Genomic DNA, 19,589 nt, shown 5'->3' with positions numbered 1-19,589 from the left:
GTCATTTTTGACAAGAAAAATAAAAAATATGCACTTATAAACCACAACGCCAGCGCGATTTCACGTAATTGCGTAATGCCATGGAAAGGTCTAGTGTTACATATATGAAACGCACATTTGCGGACCATTTTAAACAATAAACTGACACAAAGATATTAATTAGTATCATTCGACATACAACAACGTCAGAATCGTCCTCTTTCTCCACACTTGTAAACACTGGGGCATAGTTTCGCATAGTCCTCCATGACCTCTTGTGATGACGTATTATGTAAGATCGCGCTGGCGTTACATGACTGGTGCATATTTTTTATTTTTCTTGTCAAAAATGACAATCGTTTCGCTAGATAAGACCCTTATGCCTCGTTTGTGATTGTTTAGAGTCCTTTGAAACTGCAATTTTAAACTGCATTAAAACTGTTTCATGTTGGGGTCCATTAAAGTCCATTAAAATTAGAAAAATCCTGGAATGTTTTCCTTAAAAAACATAATTTTTTCTTGACTGAACAAAGAAAGACATCAACATTTTGGATGACATGGTGGTGAGCAAACTATATGGATTTTCCCTTTAGAAAATGTACTAATTCTAAATTCAGTATACATGACCACCAAGTTTATTCAATCAAATCAGTTCAGTCAACTTATTAGGGTTTTCAGTGTGTAAAGAGAAGGCATCACTTTTGGAGCTCATTGCGAATGGGAATCTGAAGATGTATGGTATTCATTCTTCTTGTGTAAAATACATGGCACACCAATGGTGAAAGTGCACCAGGCTACCTGGGCAGTGACGCAATGTTTTGTCAAGCAACATGTTGAAAAATCCAGCTTGTTTATGCACAGGATACAGTATATGCTACAATATTTTCACAACACCTGAACAGCAACATTACTGCAAATGTAAAGTGACTAGCATTACCCCTATTCCCCAACCCTGCTTCTGAGAGCAACGTAATGAAATTCTGATAACTGTTTATGTGGAAAACTGATCCAAAAAGTCACTGTTACTCAGAGAGATCAAGAGGCGAGCACGGTGGTCTATTATTTTAACTCGTTTCTTCCATCGCGAGTGTTGCAGAAGCTGGCACGCTACATTGCCTTCTTCTCTTACCAAGCAAGTGTCAGAGAAGCAGCAGGGGAATGTCTCTTCTCCTCGGCCAGCCCGGACTGTTTCCATTTACCTTCCAAACTGATGAAAATATTTACTCCTGAAAACCAAGAGGATAATTTTCCTTGTCTGACTGTGTTCCAGAGACATCTGGACTGTGTTAAAAGCTTTTGTGTGAGGTGGGAACAGATTGAGTAAGAAGACACAACCTGTGGAATGTCTGCTCGAGTCAACTCCTGAACCCGGAATGACCCATCATGACAACGAGACGTCGTTGTTTGCATAACTTTACCGAGTAATCTCACGTATAATCATTTAAACACTGTGCGATGTTCATAAAAGGCACTGAGCTGCCTGTGTGTCACAAACGACCGTTCTGTCTTGGCACCAAAAAAACATAACATTGGCATATTTAATCATTAACACATGCACATGAAATATAAGGTTTATTCGGAGTTCAATAACATGCTAAACTATGCACGGCTGGCTGTCAAGGGAGCATCGCAGACGTAGTGTATTTACTCTATTTTTACTCTATTTTCAATCTTCAGACTGCAAATATGACCATGCTACTTTGAACCGGTCACATGTTTGTTTTCTTTAAATCCATTTTTGGAGGCTACGTCTCTCTATCCATATACGGCTATGCTTGCCCTCGTTCCACCTGGTTCAGTTCCCATGACCCATTTCATATTATGTCCCCATTCTGGGAAATCTGGCACGTTGGTACCGCGTGCTGCTGCAAGAGGCAATTTACATAATGAGTTTGTTTTGGTGCCATCGGAAAGCTTTCGTCACCCTGTTTGTAGCACTGGGTGACATACAAAGCAAGCGCGACCACATTTGGTCTTTGCTCCTCATATGGCACGCACAGCTCTGTGTACTAAGAGCATCACGACTCGAGTTCGAGAGCTCTCCATTAGACAAGTGACAGTTCTGACAGGTCCAGGGAACAACAGCGGGTACATCAACATGCCAGCGACCCGAAGCGGTGGGCATGACAGATCACGCTGTAGCCTATTATTATAAGCCATTACCATTAATAATGCACATTTCCTTCTCTTAATTACCTCCGCCTACATGCTAACATAACACCTTCCTTTCAGAGCACACTTTATCTACGCTATAGCTCGACAAGTACAGACCAGTCACTGACCCCGAACGCTGAGCTCTCACGAGTCCATGTTTATGGAAATAACTGTTGTGTAATCCTCGCACACCTCTGAACATAGCTGACAGGGGCATTTCATAGTTACTGGAGTTGAGCAAGCGTACCCCTGCACTTTCCAAATGATGCTACTGTAGTCTGTGCTAATGTCACTTGACACTGGGCTCTTCTGGCAATCTTATGGCTTTGATTTTTACCTTTAGGCTAGTGAAGAAAATGCATCTAGTGTTAATCGGAGAAAAACTACTCTGGGTCTTCATTGGCATAGTGCCATAATGCCTGTCAAATTATTGCTTTTTGATGGTATTGTTGGCATAAATCTTTTCTATTCTGGCACAATGCTCAGGCCAGTGAAATCATGTTAGATGGGCATTATACCGTATGCAACAATTAATTTGTTTTTCATTGATAATTTTAATAAGACTGACTCACATTTGATGACAGGAAGCTAACACGCCAGGGATGTGCGTGAAATGTTAAGCCTGCCCTTTAATGTGGTTTTAAGCGTATGAACAATGGCTTAAGTTTCAATCTTGTATTTTTTTGCTAGATGGGATTAAACCGTCACTGAGTAAGCCCATTCGTCTTCGACCTACAAAAACTATTAGGCAACACAGTATTGTAGGCCGCTGAGAGGTATCTTGACAGATCATACAGACATTTGTCTTCACTGTTTAACCTGTCACATAGGCAACAGATGAGAATCTCAGCATAGCTCCACATTCCAAACCTCTTTATTAAGGTTAAACAGCTGTAAAAGACGAATGACTCTGAATGGCTGTACTGTAATTCACTTGACAAGAGAGACTGGCGTCTGCTTGGTACAGGAAACCTATTACGCCACCATATGAACCTCTATGTCGTCAAGTTTCCTAACCTTTCATCGCAATGTATTGAGGACGATATATCATTCACCACAACAAATTCTTGACTACTGTAGCAGAGCTTTATTTGGTGGTGTGGCTGCCATACACCCGTGTCCAACTATATAGACAAAGCTTTTGAATATTATCTAATGACATTAGTAACTAAGTGTTCATTCACGTGCATATTTCATTTATTTTTTATTTCTATGCATTATGGTTCTATCATTTCATATTTCATGCATACTTTTTTCTAGTCTGTAAAACTCTACTAGGGATACATATCGATTAATCGCGATTAATCTATACCAGAATAAAAGATTTTGTTTACATCATATATGTGTGTGAACTGTGTATAATAACGTTGTATAGATAAATGCACACACATGCATGTATACACTCACCTAAAGGATTATTAGGAACACCTGTTCAATTTTTCATTAATGCAATTATCTAATCAAGCAATCACATGGCACTTGCTTCAATGCATTTAGGGGTGTGGTCCTGGTCAAGACAATCTCCTGAACTCCAAACTGAATGTCAGAATAAGAAAGAAAGGTGATTTAAGCAATTTTGAGCGTGGCATGGTTGTTGGTGCCAGACGAGCCGGTCTGAATATTTCACAATCTGCTCAGTTACTGGGATTTTCACGCACAACCATTTTTAGGGTTTACAAAAAATTGTGTGAAAAGTGAAAAACATCCAGTATGTGGCAGTCCTGTGGGCGAAAATGTGGCCGAAAATGCATTGCTGATGCTAGAGGTCAGAGGAGAATGGGCCGACTGATTCAAGCTGATAGAAGAGCAACTTTCACTGAAATAACCACTCGTTACAACTGAGGTATGCAGCAAAGCATTTGTGAAGCCACAACACGCACAACCTTGAGTCGGATGGGCTACAACAGCAGAAGATCCCACCGGGTACCACTCATCTCCCCTACAAACAGGAAAAAGAGGCTACAATTTGCACTAGCTCACCAATATTGGACAGTTGAAAATTGGAAAAATGTTGCCTGGTCTGATGCGTTTCGATTTCTTTTGAAACATTCAGATGGTAGAGTCAGAATTTGGCATAAACAGAATGAGAACATGGATCCATCATGCCTTGTCACCACTGTGCAGGCTGCTGGTGGTAGTGTAATGGTGTGGGGGATGTTTTCTTGGCACACTTTAGGCCCCTTAATGCCAATTGGGCATCTTTTACCTATGCATTGTTTCTGACCATGTCCATCCCTTTATGACCTCGATGTAGATCCAGCAGGATAATGCACCATGTCACAAAGCTCGAATAATTTCAAATAGGTTTCTTGAACGTGACAATGAGTTCACTGTACTAAAATGGCCCCCACAGTCCCCAGATCTCAATGTGCCCTGGATGTGCATCCCACAAATTTCTATCAACTGCAAGATGCTTTCCTATCAATATGGGCCAACATTTCTAAAGAATGCTTTCAGCACCTTGTTGAATCAATGCCACGTAGAATTAAGGCAGCTTTGAAGGCGAAAGGGGGTCAAACACAGTATTAGTATGGTGTTCCTAATAATCCTTTAGGTCAGTATATATTTAAGAAATGTTTACATTTGTATATTTTTGTATAAATTATCTTATATATTAATACTTTTTTTCTTAAAGGGGTGGTTTCCCGGACAGGGATTAGACTAGTCCTAGACTTATACACTTTTAAGAGCTCTCCAAACTGAAAACAACTTTCACTTACAGATCTTAAAATACATCAGGGCCCTTTGTTTTACTTCAAGATGCACACAGGTAATGTTTTTAGTAAGGCATGTTGTTTAAAACTAGTTATATTTCCTAATTAAACTAAGGCCTAGTCCTGGATTAAGATAATCCTGGTCCGGGAAACCGCCCCAAAATGATACATGCATGTGTGCATATTTATACAAAATCTTTTATTCTGCTATAGTTTAATCGCGATTATGCATCCCTTAACTTTACCAAGCATTTCACTGCATGTCGTACTGCGTATGGTATGGCTGTGTATCTGAAAATAAAAGTTGAAACTTGAAGCTTATGTCATTCCAAATATATATCACTTTTTATGCAAAAAACAAAAGAAGATATTTTGAGAAATGTCGCAGGGGGTAAGTAAATGAAGAAATTTCACTTTTGGCTGAACTATCGCTTTAAGATAAATACAAATGTAACCCTGTTTGTGAATCCAGACTGAAGTCTCATAATCTCATAATAAATTAAGAGATTATGAGCAACGTTTGATTTCACTCATTGATTTCACTTTAATTTCAATCTTTGACATGACCTTACTCAGTCAATATTAAAGATATAAAGATGATGAAGGATAAAAAAAGTAAATCACAAAAAGGCAGGGTCACAAATATGTCAAGAGCATTTTTAGACCATTGTGTATCAACTTCCTCTTTTACAAACTAAAGACTTTCGATTTTGTGGCACTTCCACCTAACAAAGGTTTTCTCACTTGTATACTGAAAGGCACGGTCCATCAGAGCAGTCTCCGGACTAACTGGATCCTGAGAAACAAAGTGTAAAACAAACATTTAAAATGCACATACTGTAGGAAAAAGTTCACAGGAGAATACAGAAGCTGCGTGGAAACTTAATAATGGCCTGTTTGAAATCTGATGCTGTCTGAACTATGGAATGTTTACATGAGCATTTAAGCACTGTTGATGGTGAGCCAAAGTGGCTGCATGTATTATGTCTTGTAAACCATGAGGATTTCAAAATCTTGCCACTTGAGATTTTATTATGCTAACAGTAAATCTAGGCAACGCTTCAAAAGTTCCTGCGCACAGCTGTAATTAAACCAAACCCAATGAAGGGGAAAGTCACAATTAAATTACATCTGTTTCACAATCTGCTTGCTGTAGCTTATGACCTTCCTGACCTCCTGACTTCCAGCTGGGTGATAAAGCTCAGCTCCTGGAAAAAAGATGTGTCATCCCAAGGTGTTCGAATGCCAATTCATATTTTACAAGGTGGCTAATTCGTATAAATTTATATTTGTATGTTTTTGTACGATTTGCTTTCGCCACATGTCGTTGGGGTCAGTGATGCGTGGGTCAATGTATAAACAACCCGCACCCGACCAACGTTTTCAACTAATCGGACCGCAAAAAAATTGCACCTGACCCGCTTCCTGGCCTTCATTTTTTAAAAGTAGTAATTGTTTAAAATAGTTAATTGGCATCTTTATTTTAAACAACCCGACCGGCCGTGACCCGAATATCATAAAAAATATTTTTGATGGCTCACGCTCATTTTGAATCAACCCGTGCATTACTGGTTGGGGTTAGGGGTGGTGTTTTGGGTGGGGTTTCATTCTTTTTCATTATATTATAATAATCAGTTTCATTATTGTTTTATTATCTATAATATTTTTTGTACGATTCGCTTTATACAAATTCATACGAATAAGCCAACTCGTAAAATGTGTACACTGTAAAAAATAGGTTTGTTTGTTCAACTTAAAAAAGTAAGTTACCTGGTTGCCTTAAAATGTTGAGTTCTTCAACTTCGAAATATCAGTTAACTAAAAAAATTGTTAGCTAATATTTTTTAAAGGGATAGTTCACCCAAAAATGAAAATAATGTCATTAATGACTCACCCTTATATCATTCCAAACTCGTAAGACCTCCGTTCATCTTCGAAAAACAGTTTAAAATGTTTTATATTTAGTCCGAAAGCTTGTTGATCCTTCATTGAAAATCTACGTACGGTTTACTGTCCATGTCCAGGAAGGTAATTAAAACATCATCAGAGTATCCATGTGACATCAGTGGGTCAGTGTTTGAAAATACATTTTGTCTTTTCTTCCACATCTGTTGTGAAGCGCATGCGCGAGACTAAAGTCACGTGACTGCAGTGATACGGATGACGTGTTTGCGAAAAATTTTTTTCAAACTTACAGAGTGTTTCTCCCTCAGACTGTTAACGAAGACCGGGCGCACAAAAAAACAGCTGTGGCACACCAGATAACACGTCAGCCGTGTCGTACATCTGCCGCGTCACTGCAGTCACATGGAAGAGAAGACGATGCTGAATAAAGTCGTAATTTTTGGACCAAAATGTATTTTCCGATGCTTCAACACATTCTAACTGACCCACTGATGTCACCTGGACTACTTTGATGATGTTTGTATAGAGGGTATCCATTGACGTCTCTTACTTAAGTAAAAGTACGTTAATGTACTTAAATATTAAATGTAAAACAAAAACGTATTATTTATGAAATGTAATAAAGTAAAAATTATGATAATATGCTTTGGAATGTATGTTTTCCAAAGAAAAACACGTACAAATACAAATACTTGAAAAAATACTTTTAAGCAGAAAATAAAACCTCTGCTTGATAGACCCTAGCAACTTGTCAACCCACCTGTGGTCTGTGGACATTGGAATGAACGATCAATTTACTTCTCCTTTTGGTGTTTTTTGGCAGTCTGTAAAACGATAGCTACGAATTCTTATTAATCTGTTAGTACAGTCTGTCGCACAACAGTTTTTTCCCATTTTGACGCGTTTTCACCATCCCTTTAAGTTGAATAATTTAACTTACTTTTTTAAGCTGAAACAACAAATCTTTTTTACAGTGTACACATTTTACGAGTTGGCTAATTCGTACAAAAACTATTATAATAATAAAACAATAATAAAACCGATTATTATAATATATATATATATATATATATATATATATATATATATATATATATATATATATATATATATATATATATATATATATATATATATATATATATATATATACAATTATTTTAATATATAATAAAACAATTATAATATTTAAAAAATAATGAAACCCCAACCCTAACCCCAATGACACTAGCTGAAAGCAAATCGTACAAAGCGTACAAATACAAATTAATACGCATTAGCCACCTTGTGAAATATGTTTACGAATTGCCATGAGATTGTGTTCTGATGACACATCTTTCTTCTAGGAACTGGAGCCACCATGCATGGCATGGCCCCGCCCCTAACACAATGGCGAGCATACATTCAGGTTGTAGTGTTTTTGAAAGTTGAAAGAGACGGCGGCCTTCCCATGAGTGGGCATGGTTTCAGCGCAGACAGCGGACACGCCCCCACCGCTTGAGAGTAGAGAATGCTTTTTTTTATTTACTTGCCATTTTTCCATCATTCAAATTTGATTGGGTGGTTAATAACACATTTTGCTGTGGTGTGACAAACTCAAAACGCATTTAATATCTGACTTTACAGGAACTTTAAAGTGTTATTCTTTTAAGCCTATATATGACTAGTTGATTTTACACCATTTGAACCATGTTCAATACTCAAAGCACTATGATCACTGTTGATTGACAGTCATAAAGTCATGGTTAAAGTTCAGCCCCAATTATGATGCAGGATTCCCGTCAAGGCCAGATTCACCAGTGTTTTTAAATAGCCCATGCTTCGGTCTCAGTAGATGAAGTGGATAAAAGCCGTCTATGGAGAATATACACCTGTTCCTAGCTGAATGTTTAGTGTACAGTATGATCTGTTCGGCAATGAGTCAGTTAATTACAGTGGAAAAAAGCTCTGTCAGGGCCCACAAGCGAGAATGACCTCAAATATCCATGTTCTGTAAATCACATGCAAACATAACACAAATACAATCAAGTGTGGTCTCTGACACCTGTTTATGTCATAACAAAGCAGAAGTAGATATGTTTTTTCATTGAGAGTCGGGTGTTTTACTCTAAAGGGAGAGGAAGCGCAGAAAACCTGTTCTGTTCCTGCTTAACTGCATGACAACCACACACATCAGATACTGAGTCATCACACAGATATTCGACTGTCAATGGAAACACGGTTACTAAATATAATCACTCTTTTAATGTTAAATACTCAACCTGACCATGTTTGATAAACCTCCACGCAGAGCCATCTATTATACAGTCACAGATTCAGGGAATCAGGACAACGTGTTCTGAAATATTCCACACTTATTTTTTGGAACAGCAGGAACTTTCCTTTTGGGATGAAATATTGACAGTGTAATGCAGCAGCATCCAGCTACTTTTTTGGGCATGTGCTTGGATTTTATTTTAGACTTTGATCACTAGTCCATAAAATACTTATTTATCTTTGTCTTTAATAAAAATTACAATTGGATAAAGCTGTGGTATTTTAAGCATTTAAAAATACATGCTGCTTCGCTTTGAGCCTTTACTGTAAAATAAAAATGCAGCATTAAGTGAACTTGGTTTTGCAACCTACAATTTTAAGTTGTACCTGTTATAATTTGACATAACTTATAAAAAAATGTAAGTTAAAGTAACATAAAAATATATGTTGTTGATTTGACAAAAAATGCTGCATTTTTACACTGTTGGTGAAGCAGGTGTTCGTTCAATTCCTCCCTTCCAAATTAAGAGCAGCGACAACCAATAAAAGCGAGACAAAAATTCCAATATAGTGACTGTTGTTGTAAGACATAAAACCATATGTAGCCGATTACAAAGCACTGATCCACATCTTGTGGTCACACAATTTCCTTCTCAAATACATGGTGCCAACTATACTGTCTCATGCTAGTCCCTCAAATTGATTTTGTGGGTCACATGCATTTGCAGTTTTGCAAGATTGCTTTATAATATACATTCTCATTTTGTTTTAAATAAACAAGCATGTATTTGCTATACAGATCTACTGTATGGTTATTCTACAAAAGGCACCACCACTCCCTGTCTTTCTCTTTATGCTGATGACTCATCAGCACATAAACAAATATGAACTGCAAATATAGAGTACTACCCCCGTTCCTCAAGCATTTTTTGTGAGGCCATTATGTCATATAGGTTGACACGTTGTCAGGAAGATGTTAACTTCTAAACATAGGCTACTGGTGGTGAGAAAATAAGCACACACAGAGCAGCTCCCTAAACACAGACTGTAATAGGTTGCTCTGAATGTCGAAATAAAGTAAATCATTGTCTAGCGTGTGTTTTCATGAAGCACTATGAAAAATATGAATGCATTAACGTCCTTGGATTTCATAATGCCAAACATTTAGACTAATTTGTGCAAATACACCGTTTAAAGGAATTTCAAAGCTGCAATTGTACTTTCACCTTACTTAAACAATTTGCGTGCATCGTTTTACTGTTGCTAAACAACAAATGAACTTGTTTAGCATTCAGGAAGGTGAATGGCATGTGGCGATTGCTCAATCGTCGAGACTGCAATGAATGTGTCACTAGAGAGTCCAAACCGGGCGGAGTTCCAGCATTGGGAAGTCCGATTCATTTAGGCGAATCGGTTTGTTCGGACGCTTAGTTTTGAACTGATTCACTGTTTACTTTTAGTCATCACTACTCAGTGGTGTCCCCAAAGATCTCACGTTTAATTAAACGACTGTTTTTATTTGTAACAAAATTAAACTCGAATTTAAATCAGTTATTTTAAATTATGCGCAAGAATGTGTTATAAAATCATTTATGTTTAAACACGTCAATCACACAGGTTAATTCCTGAAGTTTTCACATACAGTAACTAGGGCACCGGTGCCCACTAGAGGGCCTCAGGAATCAGGATGACTTTAAATAAGACAAATTGTCTGTTAAATGAGCTCAAAAGCACCTATTTCATTGCTAAAACAACGTTATTTTGTGTATTTGGAATACTACAATGTGTTTGCGTGGTTTGTGGTTAAAAAAAAACACATTATTTTCAACATACCGTATATTTTTGTAGCTTCAGATTTCACTCTCTTCCTGAAACGCACGGATTTTGCACAAAACTGTTCCTGATTGGCCAGCTAACCTGTACGTTGTGATTGGCCTGAATACCTCTGACGTCAGCCGGAAATGTGACGCTCATTACCATGTATGATCATGTCGGTCTTGTCTACATCACCAATCCCAGGAAGTAAACTGTTGCCTACAATCCGTTTGTTTGTTTGTTTGTTTGTTTGTTTGTTTGTTTGTTTGTTTGTTTGTTTGTTTGTTTGTTTGTTTGTTTGTTTGTTTGTTTGTTGTAGTCCAAGACAGAAAAGAGATTTACATTGGAGATGATAACTCGCGTCATCGTTTACTTTGGAGTTTGTACCTTTTGCATATTGTTAACATGTACTAATACACTCACACATCACAGAAATCTAAAAATGTGAATCGGACCATTGGTGCTCTCTAAAAACAACACAAAACAAGATAAATTATTTCAAATGTATAATTAAAATTATTGTATCAAAATGCTTTCTAGATATACTAAGCTCTAGATTGCTTTATTTGATAGAAATTGTAAATGGGGTTCAATAAAAAGAAGTCAAAAAGCGTCCTCTGCAGTGGATCTGTTAAGCTTAGCGAAACGATTCGAATGTTTCATTAAAACGAATCGGTTCACGAAAACGACTCGTTTGTGAATCGGACATCTCTTCAGCCGATAGTAGAGCTCAGACAACAGCATCAGTAGTTGAATGAGACGGACTGAGATCCATACCGGCAATATTTCACACGACACAGCTGCTTCATACAGCACCGGGCTTCAGTATTCTCACGAGAAGACAAATGCAAAAATACTGAATAATAATGGATAAGCAAATATACGATACAGATACTTTTTTGCATTTCACGCTTCCATTGATGAACAACTAGGATCTTTTTTTTCCTTTTGCAGCAGGGCAGGGATCTTTCATGTGCAATTTGTCGGATTAGTCTGGACGGACTCTCTGTTACAAAATATTCGTGTTTAGTCTACTCTTGTTTTTTAAAAATGAGCGTGCATTGGATTCATAATCCTGTACCGGGAAGACACGGACACAAGCGCTTTGACACAGATGAGCCCGTAGCGAAATGTCCCAGGCTGAGCGAGTCGTCGGGTGATGCGGGTCTGCTGGGTTCATCACCCGGATCTCCGGTCAGCGGAGCGCCTCTGAGCGTCAGCCCAACCCATCAGTGTCCCGCTCACATCGGCCAGTTTCTGCTGGTGCCCCTGACCGATCGACCGGGGGTGCACAGCGCTTTAGATATGGACACGGGAGAGGAACTAGTCTGCAAGGTAAACAACTTTATTTTATTTTTTTAAATATCAAATATGATATGTGAACTAACATGGTATTTAGCATGTTTTAGTTGTTTGGTGCATATGAAGTGTACTTAAGATTTTAAGTAGGCTAAGTTTGTATTTAGCCTATTTTTTATTTTATGTTTAATGTAAACAATTGTCGTAAAGTAATATATTATATATGTTAATAATTTCATTTAATATTAAACAAATGCCTCAGGGGTATGTACTGCATGACCTTAGTCATATGTCAATGTGTGTGTTACATGTTATGGTGCACTTTTTATAACTCATAATTGATTTTATCAGGTTAAAATTGTAGCCATCTTAAAAAAATCTGCTTATCACAAGTTTATTTTTATTGCCATCTGCAAGGTGTTTAATATGGGCCAGTACCAGGAGAAAATCAGAGCCTACAGCATGCTGTCAAGGCATAAAAACATTGCAGAGATCAAAGACATAGTTCTTGGAGAGAGCAAGGCCTACGTGTTCCAGGAGAAAGATTTTGGAGACATGCACACCTTTGTAAAGAGCAGCAAACGGCTTTCTGAAGACCTGGCCTCCAAGCTTTTCTACCAGGTGGCATCTGCCGTGAACCACTGCCACCAGGGCGGCGTTGTTTTGGGGGACCTTAAGCTACGCAAGGTTGTGTTCTCAGATGTAAAAAGGTGAGAGTGATTGTAATATTCATATAAATACATGTGCAAGTGTGAGATCGGAAATCTTGTGGGTCGTGCATCGATGGTGTGACATCAATGCAGTTCTGAAAATAATTCTGGTTCAGCTCTCGCTTCCCTTTGGCTTTGTGGCACATCGCAGGTGATCGGTGCCGGTTCCCTAAAGATTCAAAGGAACAAACTCATAGCACCCAATTACTCATATTTCTTCATAAGAGGAACAGCCCTGGTTATTTAATCTCTGAATCTGTGTCATCTGTTCGGTAGAAATGAAAGTCCTATGTGGGGGAATTATGTATAAAATGCAAATTTGCAGTCTCCAATGGAGGGAGCTAACTGTAGTAGTAGATGGAATCAGACGCCTGTTGTGTCCGATATTAAATTCAAATCACACCCTATCTGCAGTCATGTAGATTTTTGTTTGTCATTTCCAGGACAAGATTTTAAATGCTGACCTTTGGCCATGTGCATGATTGCGAGAAAATGTGAATAGTATAAGAGGAATCATTTTATAGCAGGCAACGGGTGCAGCGAGATGAGTCATAGCAACGCACACTCACCATTCAGAATCATGTACAGTACAGTACGTACAGATGCAACACTTCAATCCTGAATGCAGCATTGGTTTAAGGTGAGGAGGGTCAGTGTTGCACTGTGTCCTCTGGTTTCGATTAGGCACTACAGAGGATACTGAGATGATTAGGACAGCAGCTATGGACAGTGCAACATTGGCAGAGTGACAGTCTGTCATGACAAACGCGTGTAGCACAGACGTGACCAGGGCATGCTGACATTTGTGCCGACCAGAAAGCTGCAAAGTTGCTGTTGTTGTTAAGAGTTCACACTGACTTATAAAGAAGTGCAAATTTTCAATAGCGTTTCTGGAGTCATTCAACAATTACCATGTTGATGTGACATGTCTATAATAGTTTAACTCTATGCAACAGGATAAACAGGCACTTAACTGTTTGTAGGACTGAAATTGAGAACTGCTCCTGTAGTCAAGTACTATATATAGGCAAAATAGAGAAGTTGTTGATTTTATGGTTACATTTTATGATTGTCCTAAGCTCACATACAGATATATAATGGAAACAGTGCTCAAGCTTTGCATTAGCATCTGAGAGGTCATTGATTCCCAGAGAGCACACATACTGATAAAAAATGTATACATTAAATGCATTAAATGTATTAAAATTGTGATGTCATGTATTATATGCAACTTTAGAAGCAAAATAAGTGATTTTATCAGTATCATTTGTAATAATCAGATTTATAGGTGCAGCATAAAGTCCTACATTACAGCATTTTGGTGACCCTCATCCTTTCATTTCGACAAATGCGATTTCCATACCCGAAATAACTTTTGCAAAACGCAGTGATGGTGCGAGATGGATAAGCGTCAGGTGACTACCGTTGAAACATCGATTATGCCGAGATACGCTCACAAAGAGACCGGCTTACCTGGAATGTGTCTGTTTGATTGTGAAACAGACGCACACAGGCTGGGCAGGGCCTGTGTTCATGTGTCACGGATGTAACAGCGGCGTTCATAGGGTACAATGAGGCACAGGCAGATGCCGTGAGCATGAGACACAGGTGCAGCGAGAACACAGCAGACCTGCACCACATTCGTATCTGTCCCGACTCTCAGTCTTTGTGTCAGTCACACACACACAGGGCTATGACTCATTCTCTCCACCTCTGGTAAAACGCTGTTGTGTCATCCGCAACCCCCCAAACTGTGGCTGATAGCCGGTGATGAAACACAATACCATGCGGCTCATGTTTAACTGAGGGATACCAGCTCACACACACACACACAGAGATGTATACTCATGGGTCATAAAGCCTAACTATTAATGTGCACAGGGATACCACTGGAAATTGAGCTAAGTTTAGCCGAGATTCGGCAGGATTACATTAGAGAGCACTGGAGAGATGAAGCGTGTTTATTTTGTGCACACGCTGTGGAAACTTTCGTGCGTGCTTTTGTTTAAATGAGGGCCATAATTAGACAAGGCCCTGTTCTTTATATGCTATAGTATGTATAGACTGAGGGTCAGACCACTCGTACACAAATAGCACACGAGTCAGTTCAGCTCAATGCATAATAAAGAAGACTTCAAACGTGGCTGTATTTACAGTAGCAATGGAAGAGCACATTGTATTGAGATACAGAATACATCACTGACAGGCCCACAAAACCTCATGTAGAGCATTTTTGCAGAACACTAAAAATGCTGAGTTGTTTTTTTTAACCCACGCTGGGTAAATGTTGGACAAAACACAGCGTTGGGTTGAAAATTACCCAACCATGGGTTGTAATAATGTTTGAAACATCCCAGTATTGGGTAACTTTTAACCAAGCAGTGTATTTTTTCCAATATGTAAAAAAAATTTTTTTTTTAAATTGGACCACCTGACATCCACAAATTTCTGCACATCCCTACTCTTTGTGTGTATGGTCTTTGTCAATAATTTAATTCTATTTTATTCAAATTTATTTTTGATTATGCTTTTAACAATGCTGCCTTATCACTTTAAAGGGGACATATAATACAAATCTGACTTTTCCATGTTTAAATGCTATAATTGGGTCCCCAGTGCTACTATCAACTTATTAAATGTGAAAAAGATCAACCCAGTAACTTAGTTTTGGTAAACTATTCTCTGCAAGCATGTGGAAAAATACGTCATGGAAATTTGGCTCCCCTTGTGATGTCAGAAGGGGATAATACAACCCCTTAATCTGCACTATCCAACCACCGCACTGCAATTTAGTGTAGAGATGCATTTTAAAGGATGCACATTTTTGCTCACACCTACAAAGTGGCAATTTTAACATGCTATAATAAATTACCTATATAGTATTTTGAGCTTAAACTTCACATATGCACTCTGGTACACCATGGATTTATTTGGCATCTTAAAAAAAGTCTTATGAAATGTCCCCTTTAAAATGCTTGGTTATTTTTCTTTTAAAGTGTGATGATGAATTACTTGGTCCTTATCAAAATTGAATTCCAACATCCTGCCATATTATTATTTGGGATCAAACTGTGTTAAATCTGCATCAGTTACATTAGCATTAGTGGCATCTGTTTACCACTGTAATAGTGTAATGATTCGGGAGGAGTTGAAGTATTGGTACTTTCGAATTGCCATCAACACTTTACATGCACAGAGAATCAGTCGGGTCTGCCTTCCTCTGAAACATTGCAAGAGATGCGAATAATAATGCGAGCCAAAGGCAATTTAACTGGAGACGAGCAGCTATGAAAAATGCATTATAGTATAATAAGTGCCTGAATGTGTTATAGGCTTAATGCTATTGTAATGATCATTTCTTTACAGCCACCGTCATGTGCTATTCATTATTAACCCTAATGTATTTCTTACAGGACCCATTTGAAACTGGAGGGCCTAGAGGATTGCCGTATACTATCCGGAGAGGACGACTCGATGTTCGACACGCACGGATGCCCGGCGTACGTGAGCCCTGAGATCTTGAACGGCGGGGGTAGCTACTCGGGCAAGCAGGCGGACTCGTGGAGCCTCGGGGTTATGCTGTACACGATGCTGGTGGGCCGCTACCCCTTTCACGACCCGGACCCGGCAACCCTGTTCTCCAAGATCCGACGGGGCGCGTACTGCCTTCCCGAGGGGTTGTCCATGAAGGCGCGATGTCTGCTTCGCAGTCTGCTCAGAAGGGACCCCGGAGAAAGACTCACCTCTGCCGAGGTGCTCATTCACCCGTGGTTCCACGAAAACACACAGGACACAGGAAACGCAGAACAGGAAGTCAATAGCAGAGAACAGGCAGTGCCCCAGATTGAAGTCGAGCAGGACGAGGACCTTTTCTCCTGAGAAAACCAATATGCTGTAGCTTAAACATGGACCAAACATTGTCTTAGTATTTGTTGTATGTGTTTCATTTTCTAATACATTTTCTAAGAAGTATCCTCAGTGAATACTTAAAGTACTGTATCATCTGTGTCAGGTTTAGGGACAGCGTGCAGTCAGCCGGTATATTTTGAAGTCTTTTGGTGCTAGTGAACCGTTTTTTGTTGCTGCGACTGGGCATTAATACGAATGTGGACATGGTGACTAACCTCACGGGGTAACATATTAGCTTCAAAGGAGGGGGAGCACAGACGTGGGCCACTTTAAACATGGCCATGTATGTTGACTCACTCGTTGAATACTGAATAGTACCATAGGTGCATGTCTCCGGTAATACAAGGGGACTGAAGATCACAAGAAAATATTCATGAATAAGCTGTTGTAAATCAGCATTACTGTGTGCCATTGTCACTTAAGCCTGCCAAACTGTACAGGAAAGGCGATATGTCAGCCATTGATCTTTAAGATTTTTGGTATTGTAAGCTATACTCAAATATCACTCTTGTACAACTACCAGAAGCATAAATGTGATGGTAAAGGACAAAGATTTAAAAATACATTGTTCCAATAAACAAACCTAGACAGATAAGGTAAATATTGTAAATAAGATCTTTAAAGGTTTTTCACAGTCTCACGTGTGTCTCCTGTAGATCAAATGAAATTTCAACAATCAGAGATTTCGGTAAGATTTTTTATTTTATAGCCCAATACTCATATGACTGTTCTACATTCATTTTATTTCTCAATTGTTCCTGAGGCATTTAATGAGAAACATCTGAGACAAAGTTGATACTTAATCAAAGATGATATAGGCAAACCCTAAGCAATACAGTTTTTCAAGACAAAAAAAAACTTCAGTAGATCCCTTACCCTGCTTTACCTTAATCTGTCTTGTCCTGCCAGTCAAGCATTCAATAACAGAAGGATTCAATATTGCAGGTCAGTTGTTATTGCGGATAAGATAAAGACAAGAATGACTCAACAGCTGGGTGTTGGTGTACAAAAGAGGAATGGACTGAGATTGCCATGTTCAGTATGACTAAGTCTGTGTATCTTTACTCTTACTTTAAAGAAGAGAGAACAGTACTACAGTAGCATAACTGTAAGGGCAGAGTTCCCACAGAGGTCTGTTTTTTTTTTTTGCTTCCTCTCGCATTGTTACCTCTGAATGCAAGCATAATAGTACCATGCGACTTTTATGCTTTCTGAAAGGCTCTTTATAGGCAAAGCCTCTGTTTGTCTGGAGGGCATGCAAAGTGTCTGTCTCATGCACGCAGCACATGGAGAAAGCTGACACGGGTGCACAAAGTTCATATTGCACTGTGAATTATGTATTTGTGACATAAACCTCAAGGGTTGACCGGGAGGGTGTAATGGTTATTCGTTGTAAATATGTACATTTTAAGTGTATGGATGAAATGAAATAAAGATCACAATTTTTCTTATTTAAACTGGCTGTTGGATTGAAAGTGTGAACGTGTATGTGTGAAACGTGGCCAAAAAAATCTTGCGTAACTTTCTCCAGACTGCGAGAATTCTTTAATAATTTTCTCGGAGCCTGAAGGCCTCACGCAGATTAGGTGTCAGTATGTAATTTTGTAAGGATTAGCAGCAGGGGCGAATGAATGAACTGAAAGTTTGTGTTTGTGTGTGTTCTACTCAAACGTGTTTTGTTTAACGGTCTGTGTGATATTGTTTTAAACTTTATGAGTCCATGAATACTCATTTCTATACTGCAATAGTTTTCTCAAAAAGAAGGTTAAAGAATTCTGTATGGTTTAATAACTTTGTATTGAAAAGGGATTTTACAGACCATTAAAAGGTAAGAAAGAAATGTTTAAAGGTATTTCAAAAATTCTTCTATTGCATCAAACCCTTTAAAGCACCTTTATTTTTAAGAGCATAATAAATTATCATTTTATGTTTGCATGTCAGTTAAGTTCACTTCACCAGCAACCAGCCATTTTATTCACAAACGGGCCAAAACGCATAACACTGATGATTTTTCCAAAAAAGTGAGTAGGACAAACTAAAAACATGTTCCCTTTAACACCCCAATTATAAATACAGCGGTTCATCAGGGTTGTGTATAAAAGGGATATAGCAAACACAGAAATCTTGTGAAATCAAGCCGGATGAGCACTATTTTTATTCTAAAGCTGCGGTCACACTAAACTTTTTGTTCAATTTACTTCCATTCATACGCATAAGAAAGCGTCAGACCGGAAAAGCAAACTTGTGTGACCCAGGTTGCTGCTGAGCAAAGTTCAAGTCTGGTGAACTCTGACCTGCGAATTCGTATCCAATGTAGCATTGTGACCAGTACAAAACCAGTATGTCACTGTGTGGCCTTTCTCTCTAATGAAAAGCAAAAATAGACAAAGCCAAAGATTATATTGATGAGCTGCTGCCCGCCCATTCCCCGCAGCAACGTCTACAACAAATACTTGCAAGTCCAGTGTGACCGCGGCTTAATCCGGACCCTAAACCTTACCAATTTTTTATGGGTTTAAGCCGTATCTTTATCTTATCTAGTCAGAACTGCTGGTTTTATCCTAAAGTCGTGGTCACACTAGACCAGAGTTGGCCCGCAATGACCTTTAATTTGACCCGTCATGCCATGTGAGATAAGGAAAAAAGATCAAATTCATTGAAGCAGATGTTCATATTTCTAATTAAACATTTTCTAAATTTTTTTGTTTTATTTGTACATTACAAAAATATAAATTGCCATTAAATGCAAGAAATTAAAGTGCATATTTTTTTTAATGTACATGCATACTTGAAGGTGAATATCATGCATCACGAAACTCAACGAACTTGGGTACTATCCGGTTGTTAA

At 38.6% G+C, this 19,589-nt stretch overlaps 1 protein-coding gene across 1 annotated transcript; it reads left to right on the top strand.

Moving 5' to 3' along the window:
* The first annotated feature begins 11,504 nt into the window (after positions 1 to 11,504).
* Positions 11,505 to 18,198, top strand: trib1 (tribbles pseudokinase 1). The gene is made up of 3 exons (XM_055220466.2): positions 11,505 to 12,158; positions 12,540 to 12,832; positions 16,246 to 18,198. The coding sequence occupies exons 1-3, from the start codon at positions 11,874 to 11,876 to the stop codon at positions 16,709 to 16,711; spliced, it is 1,044 nt and encodes a 347-aa protein (XP_055076441.1). The 5' UTR covers positions 11,505 to 11,873; the 3' UTR covers positions 16,712 to 18,198.
* Positions 18,199 to 19,589: the final 1,391 nt, after the last annotated feature.

Source organism: Misgurnus anguillicaudatus, chromosome 20, assembly GCF_027580225.2.
Source record: "Misgurnus anguillicaudatus chromosome 20, ASM2758022v2, whole genome shotgun sequence".
NCBI lineage: Eukaryota > Metazoa > Chordata > Actinopteri > Cypriniformes > Cobitidae > Misgurnus > Misgurnus anguillicaudatus.
This window is presented reverse-complemented; position numbering and strand designations above follow the sequence as displayed.